At 39.5% G+C, this 14,400-nt stretch overlaps 1 protein-coding gene across 6 annotated transcripts in view; it reads left to right on the top strand.

Annotated features, from left to right (window-relative positions):
- NR2C2 (nuclear receptor subfamily 2 group C member 2) overlaps positions 1–14,400 on the top strand; it is a 79,182-nt gene that overhangs the window by 18,367 nt on the left and 46,415 nt on the right. For 5 of the 6 annotated variants that reach the window (XM_075938755.1, XM_075938754.1, XM_075938756.1 and 2 more), the window contains 2 exons: positions 9,334–9,444; positions 12,489–12,689. In XM_075938755.1, the coding sequence (XP_075794870.1) occupies positions 9,334–9,444; positions 12,489–12,689 (312 nt within the window). Of the gene's footprint in view, positions 1–140; positions 782–9,333; positions 9,445–12,488; positions 12,690–14,400 lie in introns of those variants that run through there. The other variant, XM_075938757.1, reaches the window with a different exon arrangement.

The raw sequence follows: 14,400 nt of genomic DNA, 5'->3' as shown, positions 1-14,400 counted from the left end.
AGCTTTTAATCTTTTCGTGTAAGTAATATTATATAATACATACATTTTATCTTCAGTAGTTCTTTACTTTTGTGAAAAATGCTTCATTTTAACAGTGAGCTCATTTCAATATTCAGATTAGGAGTCTTATATGTAAGTATAAGATTCGGAGTCTTGTATGTAAATATTATAAGTATTATGTGTAATAAGACTAATTACATTACTATATGTGCAAGGGGTATATAGGAATTTAGAGAGGACCATGTTCCTTTAAATACATTAGCTTAATGAACGGTAAAGATAAAGATGCTCTACAGGGAAACATGGTGGTTTTCCTTTTCCATTTACTGATCTGAAAATAATTCGAGAGCTGGGTAAACTCTCTCTTTTTTTTTAATAGAATTCTCTTTTGATATCTTATGGAGAGGTAGCATAATTGGGGTCTAAGGAAGAAAAACAGAAAAAAGCTTTGTAACATGGGTACTTCTTTCCCCAGATGAAATTAATTGTATTATTAGACAAACTGCTTCAGCAGCTGGCAAAACAGCAGGAACACGTCGATTCTGCTTCCTTGGTTACAGGGAGTGATAGTGCACTTGACCTTCAGAGGAGCAGGGTCACAGAGAGGGCATTTTTAAACAATTCTGTCTGGTTTCAGTGATTGGAATCTTCACTAATGGAACCTGGATGCAAAAGTCTGTGAACAGATTGTAATTGACCTCTGTATTCTTATTGGATTGTTTTGGCCTGAGAGGTTTGCTGAGGAAAAATGTAAATAAATCTGCAGGAAGGATTTGACACTGTAAGTACTAGAGTCTGTACAGAATATAACTAGGGAGCGCCAGGAAGCAAACAATGCAAAGGTTATTGAAACAGATTTTCTATCTATTCTTGAACTATGTATTTTCAATTATTTTGGTAAGGAGAAATCTATTTTTGAAAAAGCCTTTTATTTAGTAAATGGATTAATTTCAGAACAATTGTTAAAATATTTAGTGATACTTTAAATACTTATTGCTTAAGCATATTTAGAATTTAGTATGTTGAATTTTCTTACAGCTTAAGGCCTGTTTTCACTTTATCATGTACTGAGAGACTTCAAATTAGTTCATAATTTTTTTTTACAAATGACAAAATATAGAAGTCCTTGTTTTTTTAACTTATTTTAATTCTTTACACAATAGATTATACCTATCTCATTTAAAGTTGGTGGATTAGATTTTTGCTAACTGTTTATACGGCTTCCATTGTGGCTTCTTTAAACATGTGGCATAAGTTCCACAAGTGAGTGAGGTCTTTTGTACTATAAATTTGAATAATGAATGCTAGTTATGACCTTACATGTTAAAAATAAACTTAATAGCAAACAAAACTGTTATTTGTGTCAAATAAATATTCACAGACCTTTTTTGTTGAGAATATTTTTCTCATATAAGCTGAATTAATTCTACTTATAGCCAAATATGGTAGAAAAAACATTCTTATGTAATAGCATATGAAGAAAAGCTGGACAGTTTCCGATAGTAACATTACTTAAATCCATTAAAAAAGTTATATATTTTAGAGTTATGGGGTTTTTCAATTAAATATTTAAAACGTGCATAGTTGAAATTAACTGGCGAGGGTTCTAATACAGCATTTTAGTATTATACATTCTAATCCTTTGCATGTGTGTGGCAATGGTTGGGGGAGAAACTAAGCTTTAATATAGGAAGCTACTGGATTCTTTCTCAGCTCTACAATTTGATTATTTCAGAAGAACTAATCCTTTGTGCTTCTGATTCTCTAATACACGTGTTGTCCTTGTGTCAACCATTAGCAGTTCAGTGAAATCAGTTGAATGGTAAGAGGTGTCTGGTATATTCTGTAGCACCGCAAGTTTGTTCTTTGTAGGTACACCTGAAATGTTCAGCAGCTGTGAGGCATATAAAATAGACATTATTTAATATGGTATCATGTAGATGAGCCTAACCAAGGTGTACATTAATAAGGACATACAAAGAATCCTAGGCTACATCTACATTGGCCCCTTCTCCGGAAAAGGCATGTTAATTTCAAACTTCAGAATAGGGAAATCCGCGGGGGATTTAAATATCCCCCGCGGGATTTAAATAAACATGGCCGCCGCTTTTTTTCCGGCTTGGGGAAAAGCCGGAAAAAAGCGTCTAGACTGGCGCGATCCTCCGAAATAAAGCCCTTTTCCGGAGGATCTCTTATTCCTAGGAGCGCCAGTCTAGATGCTTTTTTCCAGCTTTTCCCCAAGCCGGAAAAAAAGCGGCGGCCATGTTTATTTAAATCCCGCGGGGGATATTTAAATCCCCCGCAGATTTCTCTATTCTGAAGTTTGAAATTAACATGCCTCTTCCGGAGAAGGGGCCAATGTAGACGTAGCCCTAAAGTATAAGATACACATTCAGACAGCTATTAGACAAAATAGGCAATACTGTATACTCTTTATTGATACAGCATGCATTTTTTCAACATAAACTCAAATAGTGTTTTGGTTTTCAAGTTAATAAATTTAAGTGCATAAATAATTTTCAGTTTTTGAAGAAAAATGAAAATGAGACAGTAATATTTGTGATTCACATTATGCAGTGGTTCTCAAACTGTGGTCTACAGAGCCGTTACTGGTGGACCAGAATGGTCATATGGGGCTAGCTTTTTCTATGTTGCCATCTGTTGAATTTTATTTAAAATAGTTAAAAATAAATCCCATAAATACTTATGAATGTTGCTTTTTCATATAAAAAATCCCACAGGGAAAATATGTGACGAGGGTAAGCAGGTGAGATGGTCTGCATGTTAAATAGGCAGGTTGGTGGACTATAAGACATTATTTCTATGAAGATCTGGACCATACTACAAAGTTTGAGAACAGACTAATATAATATGAAGTGTTCTATAGATGTGTATTACCCTAGTACTTGGAAAACCTACTCATGGGCCAGAATTCCATTGTGCTAGGCACTGTGCAATACAGAACACAAAGACTGTCCCTACCCCAAAGAGCTTACAGAGGGGTTGTACTCTAGTTTTCATTTAGTGACATGATTTCACATACACCTGTGCAAATCCCCATACATTAGGGCAAGAGTAGTCTCCAGGTGCTTTTGTGTTGTAAGGTGCCTCATACTAAAGGAGGATACTGATATATTAGGCATCACAGAAGCTTGGTGAGATGAGGATAATCAATGAGACACAGTCATAGCAGGGTACAAAATACGTTGGAAGGACAGAACAGGTTGTTCTGAGTGGGAGTGGCATACATGAAAGAAAACGTAGAATCAAATGAAGTAAAAATCTTAAATGAATCAAAATGTTCCATAAAATCTCTGTGGATAGTAATTCCATGGTCTAATAATAATAAGAATAAAGAAGTTGGGATATATTACCAACCACCTGACCAGGATAGTCATAGTGACTATAAGTGCTAAGGTTGATTAGAGAGGCTATCAAAATAAAAATCTCAATAATAGTGGGAGATTTCAACTATCCCCATATTAACTAGGTACATATCACCTAAGGATGGGATGCAGAGATAAAGTTTCTTGACATCTTAAATAACTGCTTCTGGGAGCATTTGGTTCTGGAATCCACAAGAGGAGAGGCAATTCTTGATTTAGTCCTAAATAGAGTGCAGGACCTGGTCCAAGAGTTAAATACAACTGGACCACTTGGAAATAGTGACCATAATGTAATAAAATTTGGCAGGAAAAACACCACAGCAGTCCAGCACTGGCATTTAATTTCAGAAAGGGGAACTGCACCAAAATGAGGAGGTTAGTTAAACAGAAATTACAGTAAAACTCCGATGGTCTGGCATCTGATGGTCCGGCACTCCTGATGGTCCGGCACCATCAGGAACCCGGAAGTGCTCCGGGCAGCCGGACCATTGGAGCTGCTCTGCTCCCAGCTTCCCCAATTCAGCCGCTGCTAAAACTGACCAGCGGCTGAATCGGGGAAGCTGGGGGCAGAGCAGCTGGAGTGCTGCCAGGTAGGTCCCATAGTGCTGCCCCTTGGGGCTGCGGGACCAACCCGGCAGCACCCCAGCTGTCCCCGATTCAGCCGCTGCTGAAACTGACCAGCGGCTGACTCTAGGCTGGTCTGCCCCGGCTTCCTGGAATCAGGTGCTGCGCTGTGGGGACCAACCTGGCAGCGCCTCAGCTGCTCTGTCCCAGGTGTCCCAATTCAGCTGCTGTTGAAACTGACGAGCGACTGACTCCAGGAAGCCCGGGGCAGAGCAGCTCTGCCTCGGGCTTCCTGGAGTCAGCCGCTGATCAGTATCAGCAGCGGCTGACTTAGGGACACCTGGGGTAGAGCAGCTGGGGTTGGTCCAGTAGCGCCGAGGAGTGGCGCTGCGGGACCAACCGAGCAGCACCCCAGCTGCTCTGCCCCAGGCGTCCCCAAGAGCAGCTGGGGTTCTGCCTGGTTGGTCTCGCTGCGCCAAGGGTCGGCGCTACGGGACCAACCCAGCAGCATTCCAGCTGCTCTGCCCCAGGTGTCCTCGATTCAGCCACTGCTGAAACTGACCAGCAGCGGCTGAATCAGGGACGCCTGGGGCAGAGCCAGACTATCGGAAGGGGGGGGCTATGAGGGGTCTGGTCCCCCCACCCCAGACCCCTCATAGCCCCCCTTCCGATAGTCCGTCATATCTGATAATCCGGCAACCCCTGGGTCCTAAAGGTGCCGGATTATCGGAAGTTTACTGTAAAAGGTACAGTGACAAAAGTAAAATCCCTACAACTGCATGGAAACTTTTCAAAGACATCATAATAGAGGACCAACTTAAATGTATACCCCAAATTTAAAAAACAAAAAAGTGCTAGCGTGGCTTAATAACCAAGTAAAAGAAGTAGTGACCAATAAAAAGGCTTTGTTTAAAAAGTGGAAGTTAAATCCCAGTGATGAAAATAGAAAAGAGCATAAATTTTGCAAATTAAGTGTAAAAATATAAGGAAAGCCAAAAAAGGAGTTTGAAGAAAAGCTAGCCAAAAACTCAAAAAGTAATAGCAAAATGTTTTAAGTACAGCAGAAGCAGGAAGTCTGTTAAACAATCAGTGGGACCCTTGAACAATTGAGACGCTAAAGGAGCACTCAAAGATGATAAGGTCATTGCAGAGAAACTAAATACATTCTTTGCTTTTGTCTCTATGGCTGACAATATTAGGGAGATTCCCAAACCTGAGGATTTCCTTTTAGGTGAGAAATTTGAGGAACTGTCCCAGATTGAGGTATCATTAGGGGAGGTTTTGGAATAAATTGATAAATTTAAAGTAACGAGTCACCTGTTACCAGATGGCATTCACCCAAGTGTTCTGAAAGAACTCCAGTGTGAAACTGTGGAAATATTCCTGTTGACTTCAGATGGCATTTTTGTGTGTGGAAGATTTGTAGAATAAGGTCCTGAAATATTTATATATACACACAAAGACACCTCCTGGTTTCCAGGGAGATTATATATACAATGGCTGTGAATTTTATTTGGGCTTAGACACAGATAGGCTTGAAAATATTTCTACTGCATCTTTCATATAGTGAGGAATCATATACTAGGTCAGTGGTCTCCAACCTTTATACGCACAAGATCAGTTTTTGCATTTAAGTGAAATCCAAGATCTACCTCAACCCCAAATCCGCTTGCCCCACCTCCTTCGTGCCCCTTCTCCAAGGCCCCCACCCCTGCTCACTCCATCCTCCCTCCCTCACTTTGACCAGTCAGGGGCAGTGGGTTAGGGTGCAGGCTCTGGTCTTGCACTAAGGGATTTGGAGTGAGACAGGGGCTCTGAGCTGAGCTTGGAGCAGGCAGTTGGGGTATTAGAGGGGGTTCTAGGTGCAGGCTCTGAGAGGGCATTTGGATGCAGAGCTGCTCGGGGCTAGAGGTGCAAGAGAGGGTTCATGACTGGGGTAGGGTTCCAGGATGTGGGCACCAGCTGGGCACTGCTTACCTCAAGTGACTCCTGGGTGCAGGGGGCTAAGACAGGCTCACTCCTGTCCTGGCCCTGCACCACTTCCAAAAGCAGCCAGCAAACTCCATCCCAAGTCCTGGAGGTAGGATACAGATATCCCTTGACATCAGCACCCCTCTTCTCCCTCACCTGCCCTGCACAGAAAGCAGGAGGCTCCTGAGGGGACAATTCCAAGGCAAAGGGCAGGAAATGCACAACTGTGGGGGGAGGGGCAGCTGGAGTGCCAGCACTTGATAGCCTCTTGGTCAAACCAGTCAGGATCCCCTGTCAGAGGCTCCAAGATCTACCAGTAGATCCCGAGCTACTGGTTGGTGACCACTGTACTAGGTCTTGCTCATATTTAGATAGGAATGAGCCAAGTAAGACTAAGTACGATGGTTTTTAGAAGGCTTTGGTGGGCCTTCAAACTGAAGCTGAGCTTAACAAAAACAGAGTGTTGGATGGCTCTGGGGACTATTAATGGCATACAATACCTTTAATTTATAAATTGCCCTAGAAGATTTACCTGGCATTGTTCAGGTCCTTAACATTATTGTTATTGGAAAATAAAATGAAAATGTACATGGTTCATTTAAATCATTGTTCTGGGATGGGGCTGGTGATGAGGGGTTCAGTATACAGGCTGCCCTAGCAAGAGAGGGTAGCAGCTCAGGGCCAGATGAGAAGCATCTCTCCATGACCACTCTAGCTCAAGTAGGCACAGCTGGGGGAAGGTTGCATGTTCCCCAACTGGGGCAGGTTCAGATTTGTCTTCCCCCGCACCACCCAGGCAGAATGAGGAATGAAGCAAATTTTGTACTTTCCTCTCATTCCCTGATGAAGGGGAACAGCCAGCAATGTTCCTGTACAAATTGGGGGGGGGAGAGTGTTCAGCCTCCCCCCCATCACTAAAGGGCACCTGAGGAAGCTCAGGGGTGTGGCAGTACTGGTATGTTGTAGGGCACACCCCCAACCACACCCTTTCACCTGCCTGGTGATTCTGTCTCGTTTCTGTATGGTTTTATGAGAAGCAATCCCATTCCAGGCACATCCCATTCACTTGGCACAACTAAATCCTTGCCTTGCTTTTAAGTTATGATAAGAGGAAGCTGCATACCAAATTTTGTGCTCTTAGCTTTCACCACTTAGGATGAGGTCTTGAACAAACACAGAGATACAGACAAACTCTCTCATATATAGTAGATTGTGACTGATCATTTCTCTTAGGGTATGTCTAGACTGCAGGGTTTTTTTCAAAAAAAGTAACCTTTTTTCGAAAAAGCTTCACCTGCGTCTAGACTGCAGCCGAGGTCTTTCAAAAGTAAATTGAAAGAACGTAGCAGTTTTTTTGGTTGCGGTAAACCTAATTTTATGAGGAATAACACCTTTTTTCGAAAGTTCTCTTTGGAAAAAAAGACACTATTGAATGCAAACTGTGCTTTTTCAAAAGAGAGCATCTAGACTCTCTTTCAAAAAAGCGGTTCTCTTTTTCGAAAAAATCTGCTTGTAGTCTAAATGCTCTCTTTCAAAATATGCTTTTTTAGTCTAGACATAGCCTCAGTGAACCTTGTGAAATCCATTTGGAGGCTTTAGTCTGTTTTCTAGTGAGAAAATGGTACCTAAAATAACCAATGATCAAAATCAGTACTAATTGATTTCTCTTGTTGGTAGTTGCATCAACAAAGGTGAAGACTGAATAGGACATGGAGATTGAAGTTTCCTGTAGTTGGAGTTTAATCACAACTAACTAAGTTGTACATGTGCAAATGTATATTGCCTGTGTTGTATCAATTCTGTGGATTAATAGTTTTCAAGATTGTCAAACCAACATTTTTCATTCACTCTTACTTCAGATAAAGCCTTCACACTCAAAAAATTTTCCATGGGACATTCTGTAACTAACACCTTAACTCCTGTATAACCTTGTAAAGGTCACAGAATTCAGCGTCTGATTCCAATTTATCCAGGATCTTCCAGGGATGGAGACAGCTGAATTTACTAAGCATCCATCAGGAATCCTTCAACCCAAACAACTATTTACAATCAATTTCTGCTCTGAAAATTAACTGTAAAAATAGCACTTGTTAGGAAATTGATTTGCTTTTTGCATGTATCCAGGATCGGGTCTGCTTACTAAAATGACAGAAATAAAGATATGCTACATTTTATACCTGTTAGTTCTGCAGGGCCAATACAGAAAGTTATTGTAAGAGAGATGGTATCTGTTTGTTTTTGCACACCAACAGATTTGTTAACTGAATTCCAATTGCAAGCCCCAATTTTACACTCAGTTCTATCTGTGAAACCCTCTTTGAGACCTGGTCTACGCTGGAGTGGAATGTCACCTAAGATACACAACTGTAAAATAAGAGTAACCATACTTGCCTGTATCTGAAGGGCTTTTGTAGGATCATAGTTGATACTTTCAAACTTGATTGCCTAAAATTAAGCATTAAATGCATAGTCAGACACCAAACTAAAAGTCTTTATTAGATGCTCAGCATTCATTCATTTCCATTGAAATCAATGGGAAAGTCAGGCACACAAATCTAAACATTTTGGATTTCATTTGACTAAAATATTTTAAGATCCTCAGATGAAAGAAGATATCTTAGTACAAAATATTATTACTTATATGTCTAAAAGCTTTATTTTAACATGAAATGAAAAAAGATTTATCAAGTAAATAATTGGAAATTGAAAAAAGTTATATTTTTTCACATCAGTAATAGTGATCACACTATAAATTGTATGCCTCTTCTGATAGGATGATCAAAGTAATACTATACCTAGGCTTCAAATGATTGGATTTTTACTGGTAGCTGTGAGTAAACATTGTTTTCACCCCCATTCACATACACACCAAATATTTCAATTGATATAAATAGAAACTTCCTGACAAAATAGGAAATATTATGCTTGACAATTTAATAGTTTGTTTTAAGGGTATTTTACATTGTATGTTTTGACATATGATGAGGACAATTTGTGTTTTAGTGGTTATAAAGCTTTAAATTTCTGACTATTAACGTCTGTTGTCATTAAATAATTGTCTAACCTGCCCATAATTTTTGTAACTGTGGAAAATTTAAATAGATATAAATTGAAAAAAAATGCTTAATATCCATAATTTTGCAGAATTGTAAAGATTGAAGAAGATAAAAATAGAAAACTATATTAAAATAAGGATTAATATTATCCCTCAAAAATCATAAAAATGAACAATAAACTTTGAATTCTGCCAAGTCTATTTATACAGTGATTATTTTGTTGTAATGTGTTTACCTACTGAAATCTTTTCTGAGAAGTCTATAATACATGATGGAATTCTATAGTGTTTAAGATAAAAAATGTCCACTATGTTATAACAATACCTGAAGTGAAATTTCTATTTTGTTGTTTACAGGTGCAGACTGTTCAGACATCATTATCTGAATCTCCAGTGATGACCAGCCCCTCTCAACGCATCCAAATTATCTCTACAGACTCTTCTGTAGCTTCACCACAGCGCATTCAGGTAAAATCCTTTAGTTTAAATAACTTAGTCAGTGGTTTCCTTATTATAAAAGCAAACATGATGCAGCTGTTACCCTTTTTTATTTCTTTGTCTCGAAAATATAGCAAGCTCTTATTTTTAATGCAGCAGATAAAATGACCTTTACAGATTGGAGAATTGGTATGCATTCAGCAAGATGAAATTCAATAAAGACCGTGCAAATTACTTCAGTTGGGAAGGAAAACTCAAATGCACAACTACAAAATGAGGAATAACAAGACAGGAAGTAATACTGATGAAAAGGAGCTAAAAGTTATAGTGGTTCCGAAATTGAATATAAGACAATAATGTGATGCACTTAAGAAAAAGGCTTATATTCTGAAAACAAGTGTTATATGTAAAACAGTGAAGATAATTATTCCATTCCTCAGCACGGATAAGGGCTCAGCTATAGTACCGTGTCCAATTATAAGTGCCACATTTTAGGGAAGACATGGACAAATTTGAGACAATCTAGAGGAGAGCAACAAAACTGATAAAAAGTTTAGAAAACCTCACCTGTTTGTAACATTTAAAAATGGTGATTATTTAGTCTTGAGAAAAGAAGGCAATGGGGGGACCTGATAACAGACTTCAAATGTATTAAAGGCTCTTATAAAAAGTATTGTGATTATTTGTTCTCCATGTCCACTGATGGTAAAACAAGAAAAAATGGATTTTATTTGTAGCAATGGAAATTAAGTTTAGATATTAGGAAAAACTTTCCCAAGTATAAAGGTAGTTAAGGTCTGGAATACGTTTCCAGGAGAGGTTGTGGAATTTTTGGAAGTTTTTCAGAATAGACTCGGCAAACACCTAGACTAGGTCAGGATGGTCTCAGTTTACTTGGTCCTGCTCCAGAGCAGGGAGTAGTACTTGAGGATTTTTCAAACTCCGTTCCAGCCCTACATTTTTGTGCATCTATGATTGTCATTAGTATACCAGCACTGACAGCTTTGTGTGTGTCTGTGTGTGTTTCACCTGAGTTTATGCCTCTTCACTGTCTTACTCTCTAAAGTCTATCACTATGGGATGATTCTCTTTGGAGACATATTTCTGAATAATTAACAATAGCACAAAACCTTTTTTATCTAGCAGAGCCACAATATTAACATATATCTTGCCTCTTCATTATAACATTTATATTTCCTCAGCATGTATGAGTAAAAAATAGAAAGACATTCTGAAGTTTATAGTGTAGATCCATTCAACGTAACTCTAGTTTTGGCCCACTTGGGCATAACAATTAATCTTGTTCCTTGTATCTCTACTGCTTCTAAAGGAACTATCAGTCCATGCTGAAGGAAAGTACTGCAATGGAAAAAAAACAATTCCCATCTTTGTAGAAAATTTACAGGAAGTATCATGAACATATCAATCTTAGCCCCATCGATAAGATTTCAGTGTGGCTTCATGCTGTCAGTGTTAGCAATTATGCTGTCAGCTAAGATTTTCAATATAAACCATTGTAATAGCCAGTGAGAGCTCTGTGGAGGAGAAAAGTAGCCCAGAGACCCTTTGTCTGTTAAGCTCCTTAATTATCATAATTGGCTGTTCCATATTTTTTAATGCTTAGATTTTTTTTACAAAATGATGATGATGATGATGTGTTTATTTGATATGAATAGTGGTCAGATTAGCATCCGCATCCTAACTTTAAGTTAACGACAAACCAAAAATAGTTTTGAAAATATAAATTTATTTGTAATCAAATAAAAGAAACCTAAGCTGCAGTCATGGGAATTACCTGTCTCTAGTATTGTGTGCACAACACCAAAAGACAAGCTTGGGAGCTTAACTCTTCTAGACACTAAAAATGATGGACTGAACAGAAACTCTGGATTTATAGCCTATTACAACAATTTATAGCTCACTGACCTCTTCTTTTTGTCCTATGACTGCTGAGGTGTTAACAGACCTCTCTACCACATGGTTCCTTAATTTGCTAACTGCTTGAGCTAAACAATCTGTTCCATCTTGCCTTTTGCTGTGACAATTGGGCCTGATCTATATTAGACCAGGCAGGTCAGTTTAAAGTACACAACTCCAGCTACACAAAATGTGTAGCTGGGGTTGGCTTACCTTTAAGCTGAGCTATGGCAGTATCCACACAGCGGGAGGCGATGGAAGCACACATTCCCATTGGCTTGCCTTACTCCTTGCAGAACGAGGAGTACCAGATGTCAGCAGGGGCTGCCCTCAGCATTCAATTTAGGGGTCTACATTAGATCTGCTAAAACAAACACTAGAAGATCGACCTCTCGAGGGTCGCTCTTCTCACTAGTGTAGACATGCCTTGGAGTACTTCCTCCAACCCAAAGAAAAGCTCTTTCTGTTCATAAACTAATCTCTCTCATCAGCAAAAAGTTGGTCCAATAAAAAAATATTACCTCACCCATCTTGCCTCTCTGTTTCTAGCACTAATCAGCAGAGGCTGGTTTCACAGTTTATTAATATCTTTCACTTTTTCAGAATGGGTGAATTTGACCTCATAGAGTTTTCCAGGGTATTTTTACTTTCACTTTTAATTATTTAAGTGAGGAAACTTTGTGATTATATCAGATTAGATTTGTGTGTGTTTACTGGATATGTGCTTGGTCATGCATAGCCATGTATAATATGTTAGATATTTTTCATTTAGGTGACCATGAGAACCGTAGCCATTATACTTCATTGGTAGTCATTTTATATTATTTGCATCACACATTAGAGAGACTCTTTCTTGACCTGTTTAATGTGATTTACCATAATCCGGCTACCTTCTCACCTTTCATATCACCAGTATGCCCATTCCAAAAGCACCCTTCTCTGCGAAACACTATGTGTATATATAAAAACCTGATACCACAGCCTTGCACTTTGGGTTATCATTTACACCTACTTTGCACAAGTATAAATGACTGTGAGTTACAAGGTAGTGAAGGGCCATTATCAGATAATAAGATATAATTCTGAGAAAGAACCAAAGATTTTAGAATATTACATTTTATATTATGCCTTATAAAATCCTTCAACATTTGTTTCAGATTGTGACAGATCAGCAAACAGGACAGAAAATTCAAATAGTGACAGCAGTGGATTCATCAGTGTCTCCAAAGCAGCAATTTATCTTGGCCAGTCCTGATGGAACTGGAACAGGGAAGGTGATATTGGCAGCACCTGAAACATCTAATGCCAAACAACTTATCTTTACCACCACCGACAACATTGTGCCAGGTAGAATTCAGGTAAATACAATACTTAAAACAGGCAATACATCTTTGATTATTGATTTAAATAGATTTAATTGTGTAGTAGCCCTAAATGAAAGTTTTGAACTTCCTATGTACACATTTTAAAAAAAATTATATAATCATTTTGTTCATTTGCATTGCTAACTTTCCAGTTTACTACTTAGTATGCCACAGTGAACTGCCTAGTGGCAATGGCTAAGCAAGTGGGCTGTTAGAGATCAATAAATTAGAAAATTATAACACTTCATCTATACAACTTTTTGTCCTTTTACTGTTATCTGTGTCTTCCTCCTCTCCCTTGACCCTTTCCACTATGACAGGTTGTGGGCAATATTTTTTTGCCAGGGGCCACTTCGGAAATTTTTGAAGTGGCCCTGGGCTGCACAGGAAGTGGCGGGGCATCGAGCGGAAGGGGCAGGGCCAGGGTATTTCTGGGTTCCACAGCCCGAGACAATGATTGGTCTGGGGGTGAGGGAGTACCTTTGCCACCACCTCACGATCTCCAAGGTTGCCCATGCCCCTGGCATGGGAGGAGAGTTCCCTCACTCCCCTGCCCCTAGACCAATGCAAACTCAAGGCCCTAGACCAATTAGGGCCTGGAGGCAGGCAAGCACACGAAGCCTCCTCCACTCTCCTCCTCCCTCCCCACCCCCTGCCCTGTTAGCAGTACATGGTGCTTCAAAGCACCACGTGCTTCTAGCAGGGCGTGAGGAGGGTTCACGCACTCCCTCGCCCCCAGGCTAATTAGGGCCTGCGGACAAGGGGAGTGCGCAAAGCCCCTTCCTGCCTTGCCAGGAGCATGCAGCACTTTGAAGTGCTACGCACTGCTTGCAGGGCGGGGGCAGAGTGTAGAAGGCTTCGCATGCTCCCCCGCCCCAAGGCCCTAATTCTGGGGGCGAGGAAGCAGCAGGGCCTCCGCGGGCCTGATCCACCCTCTTGGTGAGCCGGATCTGACCCATGGAGGCCCTTTTGCCTACCCCTGCACTGTGATCAGCACCCCTTGTTGCATGAGGTCCCTATCCTACAAAGATTTAAGCAGATGCATAATTTGGTGCCTGTGAATAGTTCTATTGTAGTCAATAGACAAAGTTATTTAAGTCCATGCAAACTCAAGGCCTTGGAATGTAAGCTCTTTGTGGCAGGGACTGTCTTCACTATATATTTCAGTGGGGCCCATGATTCCTGGGAGCTACCTTAGTGCACATTAATAATCATAGATCAATCTTGTTCTATTAACGTAGGAGCATTTTCCCACACACTCACATCCACCTCTTTAAAATAAATATGTATTCTCTGTTGCTATCAATATGATAGAATATGTTAATCTTTAAAGAGCTACTGGACTTCTTGTTGTTTTTGCTGAAACAGACTTATATGGCTAGCTCTCTGAAACCTATGATAGAACTGTTATTTAACAATAAAAGTAAAAGTGATTTACAAGAGAGAAAATTGCCATCTGTGCATAAATATCTAAATAACAATTCTTTTAAATACATTTTTAAAGGCACAGTTTATTGTAAATGACATTTCATGTTAAAAATTCCTCAAAGTTGAAAACCTTCTGCTTTGAATCATATTTTTTGTTTAGTGTCTGTGTTTAATGGTATGATTTTGGCATTTAAAATACAGGCAGACCCAAAAAAGAAACAAAATGAATTACGTTATATTCAGCACAAAAACAGTGGAAACATTCTACCAAAATAAA

This window comes from Pelodiscus sinensis, chromosome 11 (assembly GCF_049634645.1).
Source record: "Pelodiscus sinensis isolate JC-2024 chromosome 11, ASM4963464v1, whole genome shotgun sequence".
Lineage (NCBI taxonomy): Eukaryota > Metazoa > Chordata > Testudines > Trionychidae > Pelodiscus > Pelodiscus sinensis.
Note: the sequence above shows the minus strand (reverse complement) of the source record. Positions and strands in the feature narration are given on the sequence as shown.